This window comes from Vanellus vanellus (assembly GCF_965231255.1).
Source record: "Vanellus vanellus genome assembly, chromosome: 4".
NCBI lineage: Eukaryota > Metazoa > Chordata > Aves > Charadriiformes > Charadriidae > Vanellus > Vanellus vanellus.
The window spans coordinates 57,286,967-57,309,085 of NC_138909.1; the positions used below are offsets into that span (position 1 = coordinate 57,286,967).

At 40.7% G+C, this 22,119-nt stretch overlaps 1 protein-coding gene across 1 annotated transcript in view; it reads left to right on the forward strand.

Annotated features, from left to right (window-relative positions):
* The window catches only part of EVC2 (EvC ciliary complex subunit 2), a gene marked incomplete at its 5' end in the record, with an annotated part of 81,887 nt that overhangs the window by 1,590 nt on the left and 58,178 nt on the right, over positions 1–22,119 (forward strand). The window contains 6 exon segments of the mRNA XM_082482674.1: positions 914–968; positions 9,921–10,081; positions 10,619–10,684; positions 14,941–15,127; positions 17,198–17,307; positions 18,457–18,519. Of these exon segments, the coding sequence (XP_082338800.1) occupies positions 914–968; positions 9,921–10,081; positions 10,619–10,684; positions 14,941–15,127; positions 17,198–17,307; positions 18,457–18,519 (642 nt within the window).

The following is a 22,119-nucleotide window of genomic DNA, read 5'->3' on the forward strand; positions in this document are numbered from 1 at the left end:
TGTTATTTTGAGGAAGACTGCCCTGTCTGAAGTGAGAATTATTTTCACACAAGGTTAACTAAAGTTAGAGCTCTAGCAACAATCAAAGTGATGGCTTCCCAGAGCAGGCAAAGAAGAAAATTGCCCCTAACTTGCCGTACTGTAACAGTGGTGTTGACATAAGTCAATACTTAACATTACTCACATGCAGTGCTTGGGAGCAAACAGAAACAGCAAGTGTGGGTCATGTCACTGAGCAGACTTAGAAGATCGCTGTTAATCAGCCGACATTCCTAACTGTGTATTATCTCCAGCAAGGAGGCATTTTTGTTAAATGAAAACTTGCTTGTATGACAGCTACATCTTGATCAAAACACTGGGCATTAACAATCCTTACAAACACTGTTTTCTTTTCCCGACATTATAAAGCTGTGATTTCTATAGTAATCTCTGCGGTCTGGGCACAGGCAGGAGGCTGTTACAGATTGCCTTGTAAGTTGCATTTTTTAGCCTGTGGTCCCTTCGAAGGGCTCCGTGTCATTTTCCTCCGAAGGAAAAACGAGCGTAATGTTAGTAGAATTGATCTGTCTTTGAAAATGGCAAACAAAGATTATTTTATAAGAACAAGCTAATAGCAAGCCCTTCTGCTCCACTGTTGCGCAGAGGCTCAGCCTGATAATATGTAAATACAGTCTGAGCGCCAAGCATGCATAGCCATACTGGGAGACAGCAGAGCCTCATACTGCTTGACAAGCTGTGGGAGACCTCCAGAGCCATGTTGTGTCTCTTCTGGTAGTTAATTTTGGGAAACTCGAGGCTTTGTGGAATGGAGTTCGGTCTAATTGTGAAGCATAAATTCAGCGTAAGAGTTCAGTGTTGGACATTTATGAAAACAGTTCTTTTTTATAATTGCTCTCTTCTGTGTTAACTGTAGGTTATGAAAGATAATCTGTGCCTTCAAAAAGAGATGGGAGGTCTGGGAGTGACAGGTATGTAACTGTTTTCTCTCTTTTGCAGAGCTGTGGGAGTCTCAGGACTCCCAGGGCTTGGGTGTGAAGGTGGGCAGGGGGCTGGAGCTGTGCTCTGGTGGCCTGCTGTCGTCAGTGGGACTCTTCATCATGGGCCACAGGGCAGTGTTTGTTCAGAAGTTAGGAATGAGGGTGCTCTAGGCTCCCTAAACAGCTTATCTAGAGTGGAGCCGCTGTGAGAAGACCTTAGTTTGTACCCTGCTCTGAATCATTTTCAGGAGGAAACCTTTTTCCTCATTAAACATAATGATGTAGGGGAGCATCCTCTGATGCCCACCGTTCCCAGCGTTGTGGAAACCCTGTATTACTTAAAGCTGATCAAGACCTTGTTCCTTTTCAGAAGCTAACTTAACCTCCTTTCATTTACTAACGCTGTTGCAATATGTACTCTTTAGGCTATTTTCAAAGACCTCTGCAATTACGATGACTAATATACTGTGTCCTGGACCAAGTTGTTAAAAGACTCATAGGCGTAGGGGGCCTGGAACTGTTGCTGGGATGCTAATACTGTTTACAGTGGGTACCAAGTATACTTGTCACTGATCTGAGATACACTGAGCATCTCCAGTGGTAGTTGCCTAATCTGATCAAAATAGGGTATCCTGATACTTAGAGAAGTCCCTTGCAGCTTGGAGGAGCTGTGTCTGAGGGCTGACTACTACAGGTTCTTTGTGTGCATTTGAACAAATCACTTAGTTTCTCTGAGTCTCTGGTCTTTATTTTCTTTATATGTGTATGATAAATAGAGTGCTACCTCACCCAAGCATAGTGGAGATGAGTATCCTGAAAGGATACAGCACATTAACAGGGGCAATACAATGTCTGAAATAGATGCACACATCCCCCCATGGCTGTGGTTCCCCAAGAGATGATTTCATGACATGCATTTGCCAAGAAATTACATGCTCTGAAGCAGTTGTCTAGTGAGATGCCTCTAATTTCTTTGCCCTGTGCCATGGCTAATTCACAAATGAGTTTATTAATTTAAATACGAAAGCAAATAATTCAGATTTGCTGAGCTTCCTTGTTTTTTTCCTGTATTTATTCAATGTCGTCTTTGCTGCTCGCATCTTGCTTTCTGATGGGTTGAAAATTATTAATGTACCATCTACTGAGAGAGAAAATGCGTGCAGTTCTTTAGTTCAGAAGAAGCTTCTTGCACTAAAGAAAAAGTGAGGCGATAGGAGGATTTTGACATGCAATATCTTTTTGTTAGTGGTTGAAAATAGCGTGCCCAGCAGGACTTGGGAAGTAGTCATCCCCCTGTACTTGGCACTGGTGAGGCTGCACCTCGAATACTGTGTTCAGTTTTGGGCCCCTCATGACAGGAAAGACATTGAGGTGCTGGAGTGTGTCCAAAGAAGAGCAACGAAGCTGGTGGAGGGTCTAGAGAGCAAGTCTTATGAGGAGCAGCTGAGGAAACTGGGGTTGTTTAGCCTAGAGAAAAGGAGGCTGAGGGGAGACATTATCGCTCTCTACAGCTACCTCAAAGGAGGTTGTTAGGAGATGGGGATCAGTCTCTTTTCCCAAGTAACAAGTGACAGGACAAGAGGAAATGGCCTCGGGTTACACCAGGGAAGGTTTAGCTTGGATATTAGGAAAAATTTCTTCACTGAAAGGATTGTCAAGCGTTGGGAAAGGCTGCCCAGGGATGTGGTTGAGTCACCATCCCTGGAGGTCTTTAAAAGACTTGTAGATGTGGCACTTAGGGACATGGTTTACTGGTGGAGTTGGCAGTGTTAGGTTAATGGTTGGACTTGATGATCTTAAGGGTCTTTCCGAACCTAAATGATTCTATGATTCACTGAAACTGCCATTTTGATAGAGGTTAATATACATGTTAAATGAGAGGCTGCTACTAGCACTGAATTGTATGCTTGATTTTATAGCTGAGAACTGTCCCATTCTACTAAACATGAATTTTTAACAAAATCAAAGCTAAATTTTTAGTGGTTTGCTTAATCAAGGTACTAGACTTTATTTCTTACTGAAGAAGTTCTCAGTGAAAGCAGTGAGATGGGAACTTCTGCATAAAACCTTTGTCACTGAAAATCGCAGTGTGCTGAAGTGAAATGGTTTGTGGCAGCACACTGATCTCAGGGCTTCTGTTGGAAGCTTTTTTGAGTTGTTTCTGGATCAGATGAGAAAAAGCAATCCCAGAATAGCCCTGTGATTGGGGAACACAATGGATTTTTGAGAGTTGTGTTCAAGTCTGCTCTGACTTACTCAAAACAGTCCTGGAAAGTAGATTTTTTTTGTCTTGTTGATGCCTGTAGTTTCTTTGACTTTGTAACAAGAAAAGCTAATGGCAACATTCAAAACTGAAATACAGTAAATTACTACCTTTGCCTGTTCATTGTTGTGTGTAATTGAAAGGACTTCAAATTGGTTCTTGTATCCTTGATGGTTTTTAGGACAGGGAATAATTCAGAACAACAACAAAAATATAGTAAGTAAGTATATTTAACTCTTTTCTTCCTGACTTAAATAAAGCAAGATTATTCTAAGCTTTGCTGACAAATTCTGGGGGAAAGCAAATCAGACTGCAGATGTGGGACTTGAAATATGCAGCCCTCGAGAGCTAAGAATTAGAATGACTATCTTAGTTAAATTGCTTTTTTTTCTTCTCGTTTTCTGGTAATTTTTAATTCTGAACTTGACATTTCACAAACTTTTCAGAGTCTTCACTTTCTGACTGTAATTTGGCAGGTTAGGATGTGTTATAAAGGTACGTTAGTCTTAAGGACATACTGGAGTCTTTGCTGCAAACCTATTGCAACACCATTTTAATCTTGTGTCATCCTATTTAATTGCCATGGCCGAGAATAACCTTCGCATTAACTTGTGTCAAGAACGAGTAAGGCACTGTAGCATTATACTTACTCTTCTAATGGCATTCCATCTGTGCCACTAACGTGTTCAGGACTCAGCCTGTTTAGTCCAGTGGTGAAGGCTTGTGCTCAACTCTGAAGGTCCCTGTCACAACACAGAACTAATTTGTTAACAAAGGACAGTATGCTGACCACAAACCGAGGACAGTTTCGTTTCTTAGATACCCATCCTTCCACCCCTCGCCCATATGGACACTGTCTCCACAGCCTCCATGCAGCGGGTGCATTTTGTACCAGGTTGGATCCTCTCTATATTTGCACACCCTGAGCAGCGAGCAAACACAGTGAGAGCTAGGAGAGTGGAGCTTGCCTTCCTAAGTGTATTGCCTGTGCCTTGAGTGTGGCTGCTGGAGGTCCAAAAGAACAAAGGGTCATCACCCAAAGCAATAGTGCACCAACTGAGGAGTGGCAAATGACTACCTGGGGAGAACAGCAAATTGAACAGCATTAAATAGTGGAGACTGTCCTGATCAACTGAGCATTTGTCATTTCATATTGTTGTGGCACTGCATATATGTGGATCTGAGTGAATGCTGTAGTAATGTGAGCTGTAAAATGTTACACCAATCTTCCAGCTGTTTCAGCTATATCAATATTTATTTTCATGTTTTCATTTTGTAATTCAATACAAAGTCGACCTACCAGCACTGGTAATTAGCTGTGTGCAGTTTAAGACAACTGTTCTGCCCTATCTGTTTATATTGGCTTTATGGAGGATTAAATAATGGGAAAATGTTTTAGTGACGTGCTAATTAAAAGTAAGATAAAATATTTAACAACTTGATAATACGTTGTAAAAATGTGGAATGTTTAATTTGTGTCATTAAGGAAAACAAAACAAAGAAAATTTCCTCTTAAAGATGGTGATATTGTCTCATATCTCAAAAGTGAAATTACTGCCTTTTATGAACTGTTTCACTTGGCATCTTCTGAGATGTTTGCAGGAAAGCCCCAGGTGAAGCCTCATGCTCTGCTGGTTTGCTCGCTGGGAAATGTTTTGGCCTGAGGCGTTGTACTCTGGAGTGCCTGGTGGCAGCCTGGCCAGCCCAGCTGAGAGGGGGCTGTTTGGGCTGTGTGTAAAGCTCAAACTGTTCCCCTGCTTTGCATAGTTTCCCTTTTGAAAAAGGAGTGGGATTTTTTTCCATTTAGAAACAAATGGAAGTGAAGACCATGCAGCTCTGATAACGGCTTTTCTGAAAACAGCCAGAAAAATGGCAAAGATTGAAGCTGAAGAAGAAAAGAGAGTGGAAGGAACAAGGTGACAGTAGAGTCAGTGTCAGAATCGGGACACAGTTCTGAAGGGGCACTGACAATAGTGTGCTTGCACTTCTGAGCAGCAGGGTATCCAAAAGAAAGCTCAATGCTTGTTAGTGAAAGGCCTCAAGAGTCAAGTATTAGTCTTTTCCAACCTCAGATTAATCTATTTGTTTAAAAAAGGCAATTTCAGAACGGAAATCTAGAATAGACATGAAAACCATGAAATGTGTTATGCCTGTACCATCCTTTCTCAGATATTCAGCATACAGCTTTTCAAGCAATTGTCAGCCATCTACAATCCATCTAGGACCTTATCTGAAAAGAAACAGCAGGTGAATTGATAGATACAATTATGTTGTCTTGATGGTAAGAGTATGCAGCAAGTTATGTGGAAAAGCAGTTACAGTCTTGTAGGTCAGATAGACTGAGCTGTATGATGTTCTAGTGACAGTTAAATATATGTGGATCAGGAAAAAGTTATTTTATTTAACTGACAGTCTATACTACAAAAAAATAATGAAATAGAAAAGTGCTGCTTTACTGGCAAGGGAAACCAGGTTATTATAAAATAGCCTGTATTGTTAAAAATTAATAGGAAGGATGAGAAGAAATCTGGAGGAAGGCAGTGGCACGTGTTGCTGTATGGACATGTGTCACACTGATTGAATCTATTTAAGCAAAACCTACCACTGAGTGCTGGGAAGATACAAGCAAATTTGCAGAAGTATCCTTGTAATCATCATCAATGTTGAGGTTGCTTAACATAATGTCAAGAACCTGCAAAATCCCCAGCCTCCAATTACCGATGATGGAGCAGGCAAATAACATGCCTTGAGCTGGACATGTTATCTTGGGATTGTAAGTGATGACAAAGCACAACTTGAAAACAGACTCATCTGTGTAATTAGTAATCCAGAGATTTATTCAGAGTCAAAGAACATGATCAGTTAATTAAATTGGGTACTGTGGACTTGATACTCTCCAGAGGGGAGTATCAAGATCTGTTGTCACATGAAAAGTGCAGTTGGGTGTGCTGATGGAGATGTGCTGCATAGGGCACAAGAACAAAAGATATTTTATGAAGCAATTACCCCCTTCTTGTTGGCTGACCTCCCTCATCCGAAATACAGAAGGAAATGAAGTCACAGAATCATGGAATCACGGAATTTTCAGAGTTGGAAGGGACCTCTAGAGATCATCTAGTCCAACTCCCCTGCCAAAGCAGGATTGCCTAGACCACATTACTCAGGACTGCATCCAGGCGGGTCTTGAAAACCTCCAGAGAAGGGGACTCCACAACCTCCCTGGGCAGCCTGTGCCAGTGCTCTGTCACCCTCACTGTAAAGAAGTGTTCCCGTGTATTTGAACGGAACTTCCTGTGTTCTAACTTGTGCCCATTGCCCCTCGTCCTGTCACTGGGAACCATTGAAAAGAGCCTGGCTCCATCCTTCTTCAACCCACCCTTTAGATACTTGTACGCCATAATAAGGTCTCCCCTCAGCCTTCTCTTCTCCAGGCTAAAGAGTCCCAGCTCTCTCAGCCTTTCCTCATAAGGGAGATGCTCCAATCCCTTGATCATCTTAGTTGCCCTTTGCTGGACTCGCTCCAGCAGTTCCCTGTCCCTCTTGAACTAGGGAGCCCAAAACTGGACACAGTATTCCAGTTGTGGCCTCACCAGTGCAGAGTAGAGGGTGAGAATGACCTCCCTCGACCTACTGGCCACACTCTTCCCTATGCAGCCCGGGATTCCATTGGCCTTTTTGGCAACAAGGGCACATTGCTGGGTCATGGATAATTTACTGTCTACTAGGACCCCCAGATCCTTCTCCTCAGAACTACTTCCCAGCAGGTCCGCCCCTAACCTATACTGGTGCTTTGCATTCTTCTTCCCCAGGTGCAGGACCTTGCACTTGCTTTTGTTGAACCTCATTAGGTTCTTCTCTGCCCAGCTCTCCAGCCTGTCCAGGTCACGCTGGATGGCAGCACGGCCCTCTGGGGTGTCAGCCACCCCACCCAGTTTAGTATCATCAGCAAACTTGCTGAGGATACACTGTCCCCTCATCCAGGTCATTAATGAATATATTAAACAAAATTGGACCGAGTATTGACCCCTGGGGGACACCACTGGTTACAGGCCTCCAACTAGACTCTGTGCTGCTGATCACAACCCTCTGAGTTCTGTCCTGCAGCCAACTCTCAATCCACCTCGCTGTCACCTCATCTAGCTCATACTTCCTCAGCTTCCTAATGAGGATGTCATGGGAGACAGTGTCAAAAGCCTTGCTAAAGTCAAGGCAGATGACATCTACGAAGTGCTAAACAAGAAGAACTTTCACGGCAGTAGTTGCTCAGCCCAGCCTATACGTTTTGCCCTACAAAGCAGGTCCATGTCTTCAATCAGGGTTTCTGTTTACTATAAAGGAAACTGTATCTCCTGTAGTTTGGCAAGGAAACAAGAAGGAGAAGTGGTGGTCCACCTCCATATGAACGGAGTGGCAATTGTGTTAATATATGAGATGCAGCAAATATAAAACGGGTCTTTTTCAATATTTGGGTAAATCTGTACAAAACTGTAAAGAGGCTTGATTCAGTAGTCAGAACATAAGGTTAGAGCCATTGGAGCTGTGATGTAGTATGATACTTGGATCTGCTGGGGTGTGCCATGGCCAGGTGGGCTGAGACTGGTAGCTGGAAGGTCTGTGCTGCACTTAGAGTTCAGCACTGGTGTCATCCTGAGTGATTTGGGCTGTTGCTTTGTCTTGAGCCAGAAATACACCATGTGTGACTACCCTGAAAAAATTCCAACACCAGAGACGTTTGGTATTGTAATGATACATATTACTGTTCTCATCAAGTTTACCTTGTTGTTTTTACAGTCCCTAAATTGGTCTGAGTCTGTTGCGTTAACAGTGGTTTAAGTATTTAAGTAAAATTTAGAGAAGTGAATTAAAACTGATTGTAAAATATAAACAGATAGGTTTTCCTGGCCCATATGTCCACATTTTTTTCCAATATAAACCACTCCCTCACAAATAAAAAGCATGCTATTCCAGAATGGGAAGACAGTGAAACTCCCCAAGGTGCACATGTCCATCTGGGATTTTGTCCTGGTTCCGGCAAGGATGGGGTTAATTTCCCCAAGGAGCCGGCAGGGGGGCAGGTATTCCATCCCACGTGCCCCATGCCGGGCTATAAGAGGCGCTAGCCGGGGAGGGGGGGGCAGTCGCCACTCGGGGGCGGGTCCCGTCGGTGCGCTGCGCGGCGGTACTGTAATCGCGTTCTTATACTCCTTTATCGGTGTTATTGTTTTTCTTTCTTCTTCCCTTTGGCTGTTCTGTTACATTACACTATTTCAACCCACAAGTTTTCAACCCCTGAGTTTTGCCTTTTTCTGCCGGTTTTTCCCAACGCCGTGGGAGTCGAGCGAGCGGCTGCGCGGTTCTTTGTTGCTGGCTGAGGCCAAACCACGACAGTTCTGTAAGCAGCAGGACTGCATCTCATTCATTATGTTAACAGAAATCTTTTCAGTGATTCATGCACATCAATGCTTCAAGGCCCTTTATAGGACCTCCTTTTAGGGGTCCAATTCTGAATGCTCTGTGCACGTCTTTTCTATTTACGACTAACAGTATTTCTCTGTATTGTTCTTCCAACAAAGCAGTGTCTTTTCAAAAAAAATGCTGCTTCTCATATTAATGAGATTTTACTATCTTCAGCGTTTCAACTATCTTCAGCTTTTCATCTTTTGTTAACATATAATAGGTTTTTTAAAAATGAAAACTTTAGAGAAAAATGTCGTCTACCAAAAATCTTTGCTTTTCAATGAGAGTTTTTGTTCACATGAATATATATTGCTAATGATTAAAATATGGGCTTTAAAAATAAGTAATAAATGAGAGCTATTATGTAAAGAATGAAAAAAAAATCTTCTTTAAACGTAGATAGCCAACTATAATTTTGAAATTTTCATGGCATTTTTCTCTTCGTTTAGCGTCTTTACCTTTTTACAATTTAGTATATTAAATTATTGATTTTTAGTATAAGCTCCTTTTATTAATGTCATAGGTGTGTTCACTTTGGTAGATGAAAGTGATATGATTTCAGAATCGTTCTTGTCATTTTGTGTGATATCATGGACTAATCTTTCACAAAAATATGGGAGTATAAGCTGGCATTTATATTGCTAATTACTAAATTGAGGAGCGTTTGATTTGATGGCACACCGATTCAGCTGAAATGTAACTGAGACCCTTGCTCAACTGAAAAGTATTTTTATTCTAAATATGTATTGACATGGTTAATGGTTAATTAGCAGACTGTATCTTTCAATCAGAGCACCTGTAGCATTGAGGCCACTCACGTTGGAGAGTGCTTCAATTATTTCTGCTTTGCTGAAAACTTCTTTGTGTTGAAAATATTAACAGTTGATGTAAGCCTGAAACCTTATAATTTGTGCATTAGAGACTTTACATTTGAATGGCAAGAAGTTTTCTGTGGGGTCTGTGTGAGTTCTGTAGGTAGGAAACAGTTTTGTTCTAACTCCTCCTGGGTTCTGTGGGGCAATTCCCATCTCTGTTTCCTATCTGGCCTTGTGTCTCTGTTACCTATATTGATTTTAAGTGCTCTGAGGGAGAGCGTGCTGGTTGCTGTGTGCACACAGAGCACCAGGTACCAGAAGCCCCATCCCTGGCTGGAGTCTGCACCAAGTGACTGCCACACAGGAGCCAGCTTTAGCTCTAATGGAGAGTGTTGCCTTGGTTTTCAGCAATGTCCTTACCTCTGGTCGTTCAAGCAAGTGAAGCCCCTCACTGGCTCTTGACTTCTGCAGCCTCAGATGATCAGTGGAGCCATTCGCTCTTTGCTTTGATACCCTCATGGACAAAGAAGATTTTGTTCAAACGAGAGTCTTCTGTTAACCCTCAGCTGGTCAGTAAAAGATGGTTTGCCACTTTTAATGTTTGTAGGGATTGTAGCAATTATATCAAAAGTGAACATTGCTGGGAATTTACTACCCAATTAGTATGTTTCTAATTCTGTCTCAGGTGATTACGTTCACTTGAGATGGCTTCAGCAACACCAAGTAGTTGTGAGACTTCCAAAGAATTATTGTGACAGATACAGCTGTGTGATTACTGTGTAAATTCCAATAGACACTTAGTAGTGAAACACATCTGTACAGTGTGATGAACTTTGTACATAGTGTATTTTGTTAGGGAATTGTGATAGCCAAAAGATTAATATATCAATTAAGATAATCCTAATTACTTGTGGGAATAAGTAGTTAATACAAATTTGGACTAGAAAAAAAAATTACCTATTGGGATAACAAAGGTCTTAAATTTGAAGGTGATTAATACCTCCAAATTTTTCTTCTCGTTTCATTATTTACATAATTCAACTTGTGCTGCAGTTTGTGGATTATGATATTTTCATACAGTGTAGATTTTTCCCCTTCCTGCACAGCCTGAAGATGTGTCCAATATGTCAATGTCTTCTGGATTTGGAATCACCCTTCAGAAATGTGGTGTGGTAAGTTTTCTTACATTTGTCGTGTTAATTTGATAGGAAGTTTGTACCCGAATGTCCCTTAAAAAGTAGAAACAGAACGGTGCCCATGCTGAGTATTTGGGAGAGCGTCATAGAATGTTTTGATATTAAGATGATCGCACCCTCTGTAAGAGGCACAGTTTTGCAATATTGTTTCAAAACTGAAGGAAGTCAGAGAAGTCTGCTGTCAGGCTTCAGGGGATTTTGGATTGTGGTCAGAGTAAATACCTCAGTGTGAATTTGAGTTCACTGGGCTTTGCCCATTCACAGTTTTACAATCAGCCACGAGGCTGGGTAGAAATAGAGACAAGCTTCTTTAGAGGGTGAAGTAAGCCTTCTGAGATACTCTCCTGGCTCAACCATGGGTGCCCTACTTGTGTCAAGTATGGACACCTTTCTAAGGGTGGGGCACTGAGCCCCATGATGCCCACTGTGTCTTTGGGCATCCTGTCACACAGCCACAAAAAAGCCTAATGTGTCCTAATCTGCATATTCAGTGGGACTCGTCTACAGCACAGTATTTAATGAAAAAAAGGTTTCATTTGACTTGTGTAAAATGCTTATGAGGAGCAAAGACCTCCCTACTGTAAGGAAATTTTAAACCTTCCATTTTGTTTTTACTTTACATAGCACATGTTGATAGATTTACCTAGACTGTTACTTTTCCTTTTCTTCTTTTCCCTGTTCTTTTTTTACACTGGATGAAGCAAGCCTGAATTTTTATAATTAGAGACAGTTCATCTTACCAGTCCCTTGGAGAGAGAAAGCACATCTAACTTTAAGACAAGTCTGAATTCAGCCACTGAAATGCTGCGTATGAGGGTAGAGGATTCAGTAACCAGTACAGAAGAGGTGACATTAAAAGCTGCACCAGATCATTTGCATAGAGAAGATGCATAACATCTCGTGGCACTAATTACCTATAATGTTGTTATTGAAATGGCTGCATATCATAATTAACAAGACTGAACAGTGAGCATTTCAGACTTAAGAAGCAGTAACACAGAATCTTCTGCATTTCTGGCTTTAGATTCCCAAATTTTGTATCAGAGCTTCTCAGAAAGAGACTTTGAGAACATTACATGGTTTTTTTTTCTGCAATTCATAGCACAGCCTCACATAGGCTCATAAAAATTGTGAAATTTTGCTGTACAATGTCAAAGTCTGTTGTAGATGCTAGGATCATCAGAAAATAATTTTACGGTGCTGGTAGTTGTAAATTGCTGAAAACTATGCAATTGGATATGATCATCTTCCACCTTCAAATGCAGTTCACATTTTATTTTCATTTGCTTACCTTGTCATCTACTTCAATCCTAATTCGTCTGAACAGATGCTTTCCTGCTAAGAGACAGACTGGCCATATGGTTGTCTTTAGCTGTTTTAAATGGAAAAAAGTGAATTTTGCACGTTTTCCTCCTCCTACCATGAGTGGCTCCTCAGAGCGTGGAGATGACATATGTTTACTTCTCGGAGGCAGGATTTTTCCAACACCTTATTGCAGAAATACCCTTATTGAAATGGGGGTGTTTAAATTTTACCTATGCTTCCAGCACCCAGTCCCTTCCTTCTTTCCACAAATGTGCTCCTTTAAGAGCTTCGTTCTCTAGTATGACATGAACTTTTCTGTGATAGTACTTCATAATTACAATAATCTTTAGCAGAGCTGAAGTATGTCTTTAAATTTGACTGGCATTTAACACACTTACCTCTCTCATTTCTCAGTCTTCTAAGGATTCTTGCATCGCAGACCATCTATGATACAAGCATCCTTCATTTTTGTCTTCCTTTCCTGTTTTTAGGTTCTAACATATTCCCAAAGATCCTCCGTTCCTTTCACTTCCATGGCAATTCCTTCCTCCCCTCTTTTCTCCGAACACGTCCTTGCCCTTGTTCTGGTTCTTTCATTCCACTCTCCCAGGTACCTGAAGTGACATTGCTTGCAGAGAGTGGTGACACATACTGTGTGCTTCAGCGGCAGAAATAAAATAGAGTATGCGCTTAGGCATCATCAGCGGCTGCCATTGGGTTTGGTTCCTCTAGATGGTGGGCAGCATAATCATTGGCTCCAAAAGCAAGAAGAAACATCTTCAGGCAAATTAGAGGAGCAACTTAGAGGAGATACCCAGTGGCCACTGATCCCAATGGCAGTGGTGTATGGAGGAGGTTCTTTCTAGGAAAGGTCAAACCCAAGGGCTTCCCTACTGCTTGATTCTCATCTGCTGCTTTCTCCAGTGCTATCCAAAATAATCCAAATTCTTTCAATCCCTTTGCAATTTAGCTTAAAATTGACTGCCAGACAAAAATAAAGAATGCAAAATATGTTTATATTAATCAGAAGTGCAACAAATGTGGCCTTTTGTCTATGTGGGGAAGATTGCAGTATGAGATGGGCAGTACGGTTGGGATACCTCTGAAGGGTTGCTTTGTTTAGTCACTGAATTAAGAATTTTATTAAATGAAACAAGAGAAAGTGCAAAATTGGTTGGAGAAAGAGAATGAAAGGTGCATGGGAGTGTGCATTAAACCTCCTGCCTAGGGGAAGGAGAGAACTAATGCTGCCCTATTCCTCCACCTGCCTGTGAATATACACGTGCTACTTTCTCTGTCTGTTTTATTGTAGGAATTTTTCTAAATCACTTTTTTCTAAATATATTTGTGCCTGATGAGAAGCACAGGAAGAGGCCCTGAAATCCTCATTTTTTGCTTTCATCTCACAGAAGAGCAAGGGTAAAGTATGGGAGAATGAAGGGAGGAAAAAGGTTTTCAATTTTTCCCTGTTTCGCCAGCTCCCTCTTTTGCTGGTATGGGCTGGTGCATACCTTTGTCTGCACAAGCCCATCCACACTTACTGTGGAGCATAATAGAGTATTAACAAGTCGTGCAGTTTGAACCTTTGATCTTTCAAGGTGTGTTTTCTTGTTTTGGTGCTAGGGTCAGGTTCTCTGCTTTGTGGCTTTGGATTTTCTTTATGTGGCTTTGAGACCTTTTTCCTGCTTCATTTTGTTTGTGCCTTTTAAAGCCTTTGTGACTGCTCAGGAAAGGTTGAAAGGCATGTTGACTGTATCATGCCAGTTCAGAAACCAGGAGAGAGAAAATCCGCCCAAAATAGATCACATTTTTAATATTTGATGATTTTAAGTCTGATAAATGTTGGGATATAATTCATGATATACAAACATAAGAAATTGATAATGCTTTCCTCACAAATATGATTAAGCCTTTTATATGTGCTGACAATTATTTGCAGAATCTAGTAAAAGAAATAGTTGAATCTTTTCCTCTGTAAGATTTGTTTAATATAACTGAGGTTGAACTTGCTGTAATGATGTTGGAAAGTTTTAGTGCAATATACCAAGGAGAGTTAGTTATATAAACAGATTTATTGAAATATCCTTTATATTGTCACTTAAATAGAAAAATAAAAACTAAGCAGTAATAATTTCAATAAATTGAAACTTTTTGAAATTTGAAGCAACTCTGATTTCAATTTCAAGTTGAATTGAAATTTTTCCTCGGTCAGCAAGCAACTCTGTGCTCCAAGTTATTTCATTTAAAGGATATAATTACTCAATAAGAGTTAATGGCCTAATGAAATAAATAAATAAAAATCACATCAGTGCTTTTTGCTAGAGATTGGTCATTAGTTTATGAACTTCACCACAAACTGGAAGCAGAGCTGTGAACTCCAAGTCCACTGGTGGCTCCATGAGCCCTCCCATGTGAAGGGCAAATCAAGGTGGCTGGTGCCCTTTTGGAGAGCATGGTTGTTGTGCAAAAAGGGGAATAGAGACCAAAACTGCATGGAGAGAATGAATTTGCAGTGAGGGCAGCTTGCAAAAGAAACATCCTCGTGGTATAGAAGTTCAAAGTTAAGAACTTTCCAGACTCTGGTTATGAAGCTATGATCCAGTTCTGTGTTGTATGAGGTATGACGGGGATATTCAGATTCTTGTTTTCACTTCTGGCTCTGCCTGAGCTAGGTTTCCAACTTTGTCTTGGGCTGGCTTTCTGTCCCTTTGTCTCCAAGCAACAGCTTGACATACTGAAGATTAAAATCTCCTTGGGAATTTGAGAGCAAACTGGGTGTAGTGCCATTTGCAGGTTGCTCAGAATGCCTTCAGAAAATAAGTTTATGCATATAATGAACTTGTATTAGTAATCAAGACTATGAATTTTGCTGTTAAGATGCACATACAGCCATTTTGCACCATTAATACTAATATTTCTGTTTTCAGGTGGATATTGAACGTGACCCTCAAACTGCATACATTACACTTCTGATTAATAACACCAACACGCTGCTCTCAACAAACATTACAGATCTTATCCTCCTGGACAACATCACTGGTCTACATGTTCAAAAAAACAGTGGTAATAAGACCACAGATGGTATGCAGATTTACACGAAAAGATTCTTGCAAGGTAAGAAAATCTGTAGGGGAATAGCCCTGCTAACACATGTGGAAGAGCATCTGTTCAAATCATGATGTTTGTTTGTTTATTTATTTATTTGTGGTGGTGTAAATTCTCTGATTATCAGTTAATACAGGTGAAAAATTCTGGGAAAAGTTTCGTGCTGCAGTTTACAGTTCTATTAACTCACATTTTGGCTCCCACCTTTGTACTGCTTCTGATCTCCCAGGCACAGAAGTAAGCCTCTGTACTCTGTAAAAGTCACTGCCATCAAAACGAAACAGAATCTTTCATGACAGTATTTGCTCATTTTGGATATTTTTAAAAGCTGCTGCACAAGCCATTTTAATCAACCTGACAAGTCTTCCTTCTCGAGGCAAGTGTGGCAGATTGGCTTGCTGAGGTATTGAGGTACATTGGAATTGCAAAAGGCCGTGCAAGCAGGCAAGATGATTCATCAGAAATAAGGGAGCTCTTCTCAGTATCCATTCTCCCCAAACTGAGCAAATTATAAAGTCAAAGCAAGTAATAGAGAGATAAACCCGTTCCACTCTTGGAATCAGTCCATTCCTTTGGAATCAGTTGGATCATTGCACGTTCATAAAATTTTACCTTTCTTGATTTCTTTATCTCCCTTTTCCTAAGTACAAGCACAAAGAAAACTAGCAGCTTGCTTTTGAGAGTCATGATACTTCTCTTGGGGCTTCAGAAGTGTTCAGTAATATCTGTTTATGGTTGGAGTATCTATGGTTATGATAGTGTTTTACTGGTGAAGGATTTCCAAGTAGGTAGACCTGGGACTGCTGTCTGTTTGCAAATGGATAGCCAGACTCCATTTCTAATACCAGCGGTGTGAATAGCAGTGCTGATTACAGGGTTGGGTTTTTTGAACATGGCAAGGAATTGCTGGATCTCAACAGAGATTCCTAAGAAAGAATGATCCCTGAGAAAGAATAGAAAAATGGCTTGCGGAGCTGATCTAGTAAACCAAGTTGGAGCAGTTATTTAATTTATTTATAATTACTGGATCTGGAACTGAAGCTAGCTTTTCCAGCCCATGTACATTGCACAAATCAGCATGAAGACTACTGCAGTGGAAGAAAATCCAGCAGAACATATTTCTGCGTAGCTTAAAGTTTGGTCATTACTATGTCAGTCCTGGACTCAGCCCATACCTTGCCACTAGGGATGAACAGAAAGGCTATACCTACACTGGCTTATGTACTGTCACGCGGCATTTTAGCCATAGTAATTTTCCAGTGCTCCAGTGCGCTGTGAATCAAAATTAATCTGAAATCCAAGTCAGATTTCTCTTTGGTGTCAGTGGGAGGAGAACCAGCCGGTTAGTGGTTATTACATAGGCTGTCCATTTTATTAAAAAAGTATTTTTAAATATCACAGGTTGAGTTTTAGTATCAGTCAAAACATTATGCTTTGCAGTAGCTTGAGGTATTTAATGCAGTTTCCAGATTCTGGGCCAAATTTGCTTAAGTTCTTAGAGGCAGCAGATACAAAGGATTTTGCCAGGCCAGGAACTGGCTACTCTGGATATGGGGCATCTGCTGTGATGGAAAGGAAAAGCTCCAGTGCTGTCCCAAGCCTTTCCCAGGGATCTTTTGAGACGTTTTCCTGGGAAAGAGCAAATCTATCAGTATCCCTTGTCTCTGGAGTATGTTGGTAGGCTCTGGCTGCCTCCTCTGCTGAATTCCCTTGAAGTCAGCATTGTGAGCTTCCTGCAGCTTGGTTCCTAGGAGAGCACTTTTGCTGGTGAGGAAGCACAGTCTAAAGGGAAGCCTAAAAATCTCCTCAGATGTTTTGTGCATATTGAACTTGGTTTTCAGATTTTGCAAACATCTGTAACTGCAGCTGAGTTCAGCTGCGTGCTTAACCCTTCAGAGATTCTCACCCAGTCATCTTCTTTAAAAAAAGATGTGCAACTTTACTGGGTCGTTTTCAGGGCATTGTAGCTACTGTTCTGTTTAAGAAAGTCCAGACACAATTAATCGGAGGCCACTATTGCACTGGTAGATGTACTTCACCTGCTTAATTTACACAGTTGGGCTTTTTTTTCTCTAATAGGTGGAGAGTACTTTGCAGTCAACTACTCTGCACTTCTTGATACAAAAGAAATGTGGGATGGCAGGGTCTTGACACTCCCTGTGAAGCTAACTTTCAGGAGTTCATTGCAGGTATTTCCTTTACAATTTTATTTTTCTTTTCACCATTTTTGTTAAAAGTCTCCAAGGTGGTTCTTGTCTGCCTAAGCAATGAGGACTGAACGTAATGAAATGAGGTTCTTAGGGTCTCCGATTGTTTACCGTGAATTTGTAAATATATGAGTTACTCTTCATAGCTTATGAAGTCCTAGACTTCCTTAAATATGTGAAATATGTTTGTGTGTTTTCCTGTAGCTTTTCTCTACTTTTTGTATTTCTCTCCAGTTCAATCTAAGTATCCTGGAGATCATGGTGTTCCACATACTTATGTGTGTATTCCTGTAGTCTGAGAGATTGAAAGTTCTGCCATATTTTCATCAGAAAATAATTTCTTTTAACTGAAAAACAAGTTGCAGCAAAGGAAAACCTGCTTGCTCATAAGGAAGGAATTTTTTTAGTATGAGAGTTGAGAAGCACTGAAAGATTTTTCAGAGAAGGGTCTACAACCTTGGTGATTTTTGAGAACTCAGTTGCACCAGGCTCTGAGAAAACTGGTCTAATGCTGGAGTTAGCCCAGCTTTGAGTAGCAGGCAGGACTAAGGAGACAGGACAAGTGGTTTCTTCCAAAGTAAAATTTTCCAGTTCTTAAATACAGCTTGATTTATTTTTTTTTTCTTGTGGTTTTCATAATTGCACATAATTAGAACCTGCTGATGTATTTTCATTTCAACTGCTGTATCTCCTTTGTTTTAGAGGAAAAAATGTTCAATGTGCATGAGAGTGGTACTACAGTGGTAGAGAGCAAGACTTCAAAAAAAAACAAACCAGGGAATCATAAGAGTAGAGACATATACACTGACTTTGGACGTATGCACTGACTTTGGCTCCTTTTCTGTGCATTTTCAGTCAATCCAGATTTTTTAAGCACAGAAAAATGTAATTCTGTGAGCACTGGAATGTGCCTCTGTGTGTTTAGAAGGGAAGTGTATCACACAGAGCAGCTGCTTCCATGTTAGTGTTATCCCTAAGTACACTGTATTTTCCTGTCAGATGTATTTCAGCTTTAAGATTAATGAGAAGTATACCTTATCTTCTAAGGAGAAGCTTTTCTAGAGACTCTGGGCTGTTTGCCAGTGGATTCTGCTCATTTTTTAATACATGTAATATTTTTATATCTCTCAGAATAAAACACATCTGGTATCATTGACAGCATCGTTCACCATAACTGAAGAAGAAAAGGCCAAGGTAAATTCTATGATTTGGTATTATGTTGACTCTCCTGCTTAAACTTACAGACAATCTAAACTAAATCCTAGGAGTTGAGGATGTACTTAAGTACTTATATCTCATCACTCACCTATTGGCTATTAATCATACACAAGTTCTGCCTTGTCTGATTGTAAGAGGAAGAAAACAGGAGTCAAGGTAGGGGGTCTTTGTTGTCTTAAAGCAGAAATATTTAATATGGGATATCTACAAACTTCCATAATACTCCTAGCCATGCCTTTTCATTTGAAGAAGTGTCCAGGCACAGAGAACGGTGATGAGGATTGTGTTCATGTGCTCCTGTGCAAAGCCATCATGAGAAAGCTTTTTGCCTTTCCAAAAGGGTAGATTTATGCTCCACCTATTGGGAAGAGGTTCCTGTATCATGCTGATGCACAAATCAAAAAATAGCTGTGTGGGGACCCTGAGAAATGAAACTGTGGTGAGAAAGGCATAGTTTATTTTTGCCTTCTAGTCATCCTTTCAATGTGACTTCCTGTTCCTGGCTTCCAAATTAACATGGTTTCTAAGAGGCAAAATAAACCTTTAAAATTACATTGATTGCAGCAAACAATGTTATTCTTCTAGATATTTTTTTATTAGAGAACTCCCCACTGCATCCATGAGTTTCATTGCTAGAGTAATCTCTTGACCAAACTTGGTTTTTTTCCACTAACCCCTTGACAGGCCGCTGTGTTGCAAAGGGTCTTTTTTTAAGGAACTGTGGATTATTTGTGTTCAAGCAGAAGTAGTTTGTTTCACCCCAGAAAATTTTTGCCATGTTTGTATCATTTGAAATCTAAAGTTCATGTGAATGGGGCTTGCCTGAAGGGGTCCTGAGGACTAGAATGCTCACTGGCCTTTCCCATGAGTTCCTCTCCACCTTTAAAATCAGTAGTCTGTTTGGAGATTGGGCACAGAGGCCTCTTGTTCTCTTTTTCTGGGGATCTCTTGCCCTCTTAGCTTCTATTAGTGTAATAGATATAAGTCCAGACTTGGCTTTCTCATAATTGAAGACCAAGTGCCTGTTCTGTTAAAATGAAAGCCGGAATTAAATGTGATATGAAGTAAAATGATGCATAATCTAGAGAACTCATTGTTCCAAGATAAAGATCTAGTAAGATTGAAAAGGATTGGACATTTGTATAGCAAAGAATTATGCTTGGACTTACAATAAATGTATTTTTTGAAAACTCTTGGTCTTAAAGATATAAGCCATGCAGTAGCTGACTGGGTTAGGAAAATAGCTTCATGAATGGTTTTTGATAGAGTTCAGTGTGAATTGATCCACAGCAGTGGGTGATGTCTAAGCTAAGACTTGAAGCTACCTTGGTGTCAGCCCACTGTGAAAATTCCTGCAACGTATTACTATACTTAAAACCTTTATAGTCATGGGGGACAGTGTCCAACTTGAACTTGATAGTTAGACCTCAACAAGTTCTTGGGGACTATTCCGCAGTTAGGTAAAATTGGCTCAGCTGCATTTGAACTTACTAAATGAACAGGTTTTGTAATTAAAATGGGTGGTAAAGGTGTGTGGAGAATACTGTTAATTTTTGAAAAATAAAGCTTAGAAATTATGAAACACATCACGTTTCACATGCATAATATTTGTCTTTGGGCTGTGGCCAAACATAAGGTGTTCCAAAATGAAATCAGTTTGTGCAAGGAAATTATGATCAGGTGAAAAAGCTGTGATGTATTATATTTCGCTCATATCTTCAGCTGTCATAAATGCTCTCAATCTCGGATTTTATTTATGAAAAATCATTATTTAAGCCTGTTCATGGGTGTGGTGAAGCCAACACACGTGTGTGACTAAGTGGGTACTAAACGTTGACTTTGGGGACAGAAAAGAGAAGAATTAATTATGTAGTCATGGCAGTTGGTCCCACAAGTTTTTACGTAGTTTGCTTGCACACTTGGCTACTATGCTGTTCTTTAAAGTTTCACAAACCCTGTGGATTTTCGCTTCTGCACCACTGGAAGAAAGTGCTTGGTTGTCTGTGACAAGGTAATTTTGTGGGTTATGAAAAAATACAGGTGTCGCTCATCTGAGTGTCCGTGTTAGATGTCTTCCCACTGTGCTTCAGTGGCTGTGAGTACTGTATGGCTCTGCCCTCAGCTGGGTGGTTTTGATGCAGAGTGGGAAGCCGTAGTGAAAAGGACAAAAGGAAGTTCTCCCATCTAAGCACATTGCATGGGATGGGTGATAATAATTACTTTGATCTGATTTTACTAGGCTTGCTTCCCTCGGCATCCTTCAAATCAGTGGGAACACAGCAGTTTTTGAAAGAAACTTGAGCCTGTAATACCTCTTCCCGCTATTGGGGTGGGTTAAAAAGTTAGCGTAGGGTAGGGGTTTTGAAGCTCATGTGGTCTGTCAGTGGTTTGAAGGTGAGCCAGCCGTGCCGACACTGGTCCTACACCATGGCTTGTGCAGAGGCTCTGGCACCTGCCCCACAGCATCCGCTGTGATGCTTTCAGATGCCATTAGGCACCTGCTATGTCCTCCTGCTTGGGTTTACAGCCCCTCATGGACTCTCCCTCCAAACCCCATTTTCTTTAAGTATAAAAGCACAGGTAACTCCCTGTTTGTATTTTTCCATCCAAGCTTAACCTGTGACAGAACTGCCTGCACTGATGCAGACTGACTGTCTGCCGTAAGTCTTGTCTTCTACTTTACTTAGAAAACAAAGGATCATTCCTTAGCTAGCACTTTTTCTCCATCAAAACTATCAAAACTTAATCAGCTTCATTTCAGCTTCACTGAACCCACAGCCTCACCAGATTCCTGCTTTCCCCAGAAACCTAGAGAGATCCCTAAATTTCACAGAGTGCTTGGAAATTAGACAAACACGAGTGAATTCAGACAAAATGATGAAGTGGTTCCAAAGCAGCATTTTTTTTTTCCTAAGTATTATCTGGACCATCTCCTGTTCCTTGAAAGCTGTGGGACCTCAGGCAGAGCCTTGGACAGCAGGCTAACTAAAGAAAAGTTGAATTTTTTCCGAGTCACACAGAGATGTTTGTTGGCTCTGTGACTGTTTAAGGGGTATGAGCTAAACCCTTTTGATCTGTGAAGGCTGTAAACACTTGGTTAGGGAAGGGAGTTGCTTGATATTTACATAATCATCTTTCAAATAAATTTAAAGATGAAGATATTTTAATGCAAACTGATGCAGCTTTAACTGAGCTCAAGGCAAGGGACTCGGGGGCAGTGCAGTGTCAGGGGAGGAGGGAGCTGGTATTGATGCTCATGTAGATGTGCTGAATGTCCTTAGCAGTCAGCCATAGTACAGGGGAGTGTAATGGAAGCAATGGGCTTCCATAATGTAGGAAGCTACATCAAGAAAAAATGTTCAGACAATGTGTTGGTAATTACACGTGGAACCAGGAAATTAATGTGATGCTCTTCTTTTTCTTTTCTTTCTTGTTTTCATTTAAAACTTAAAGATATTAAAAGGTATTAGAAGAAATTCAGCACATGGCTGGCTTACTCAGATAAATACTTAGTCCCAAAATATTTTAGTGAACCTCAAGGTGCTTCAAGGATTTAATTATTTTAGACTAAGCACA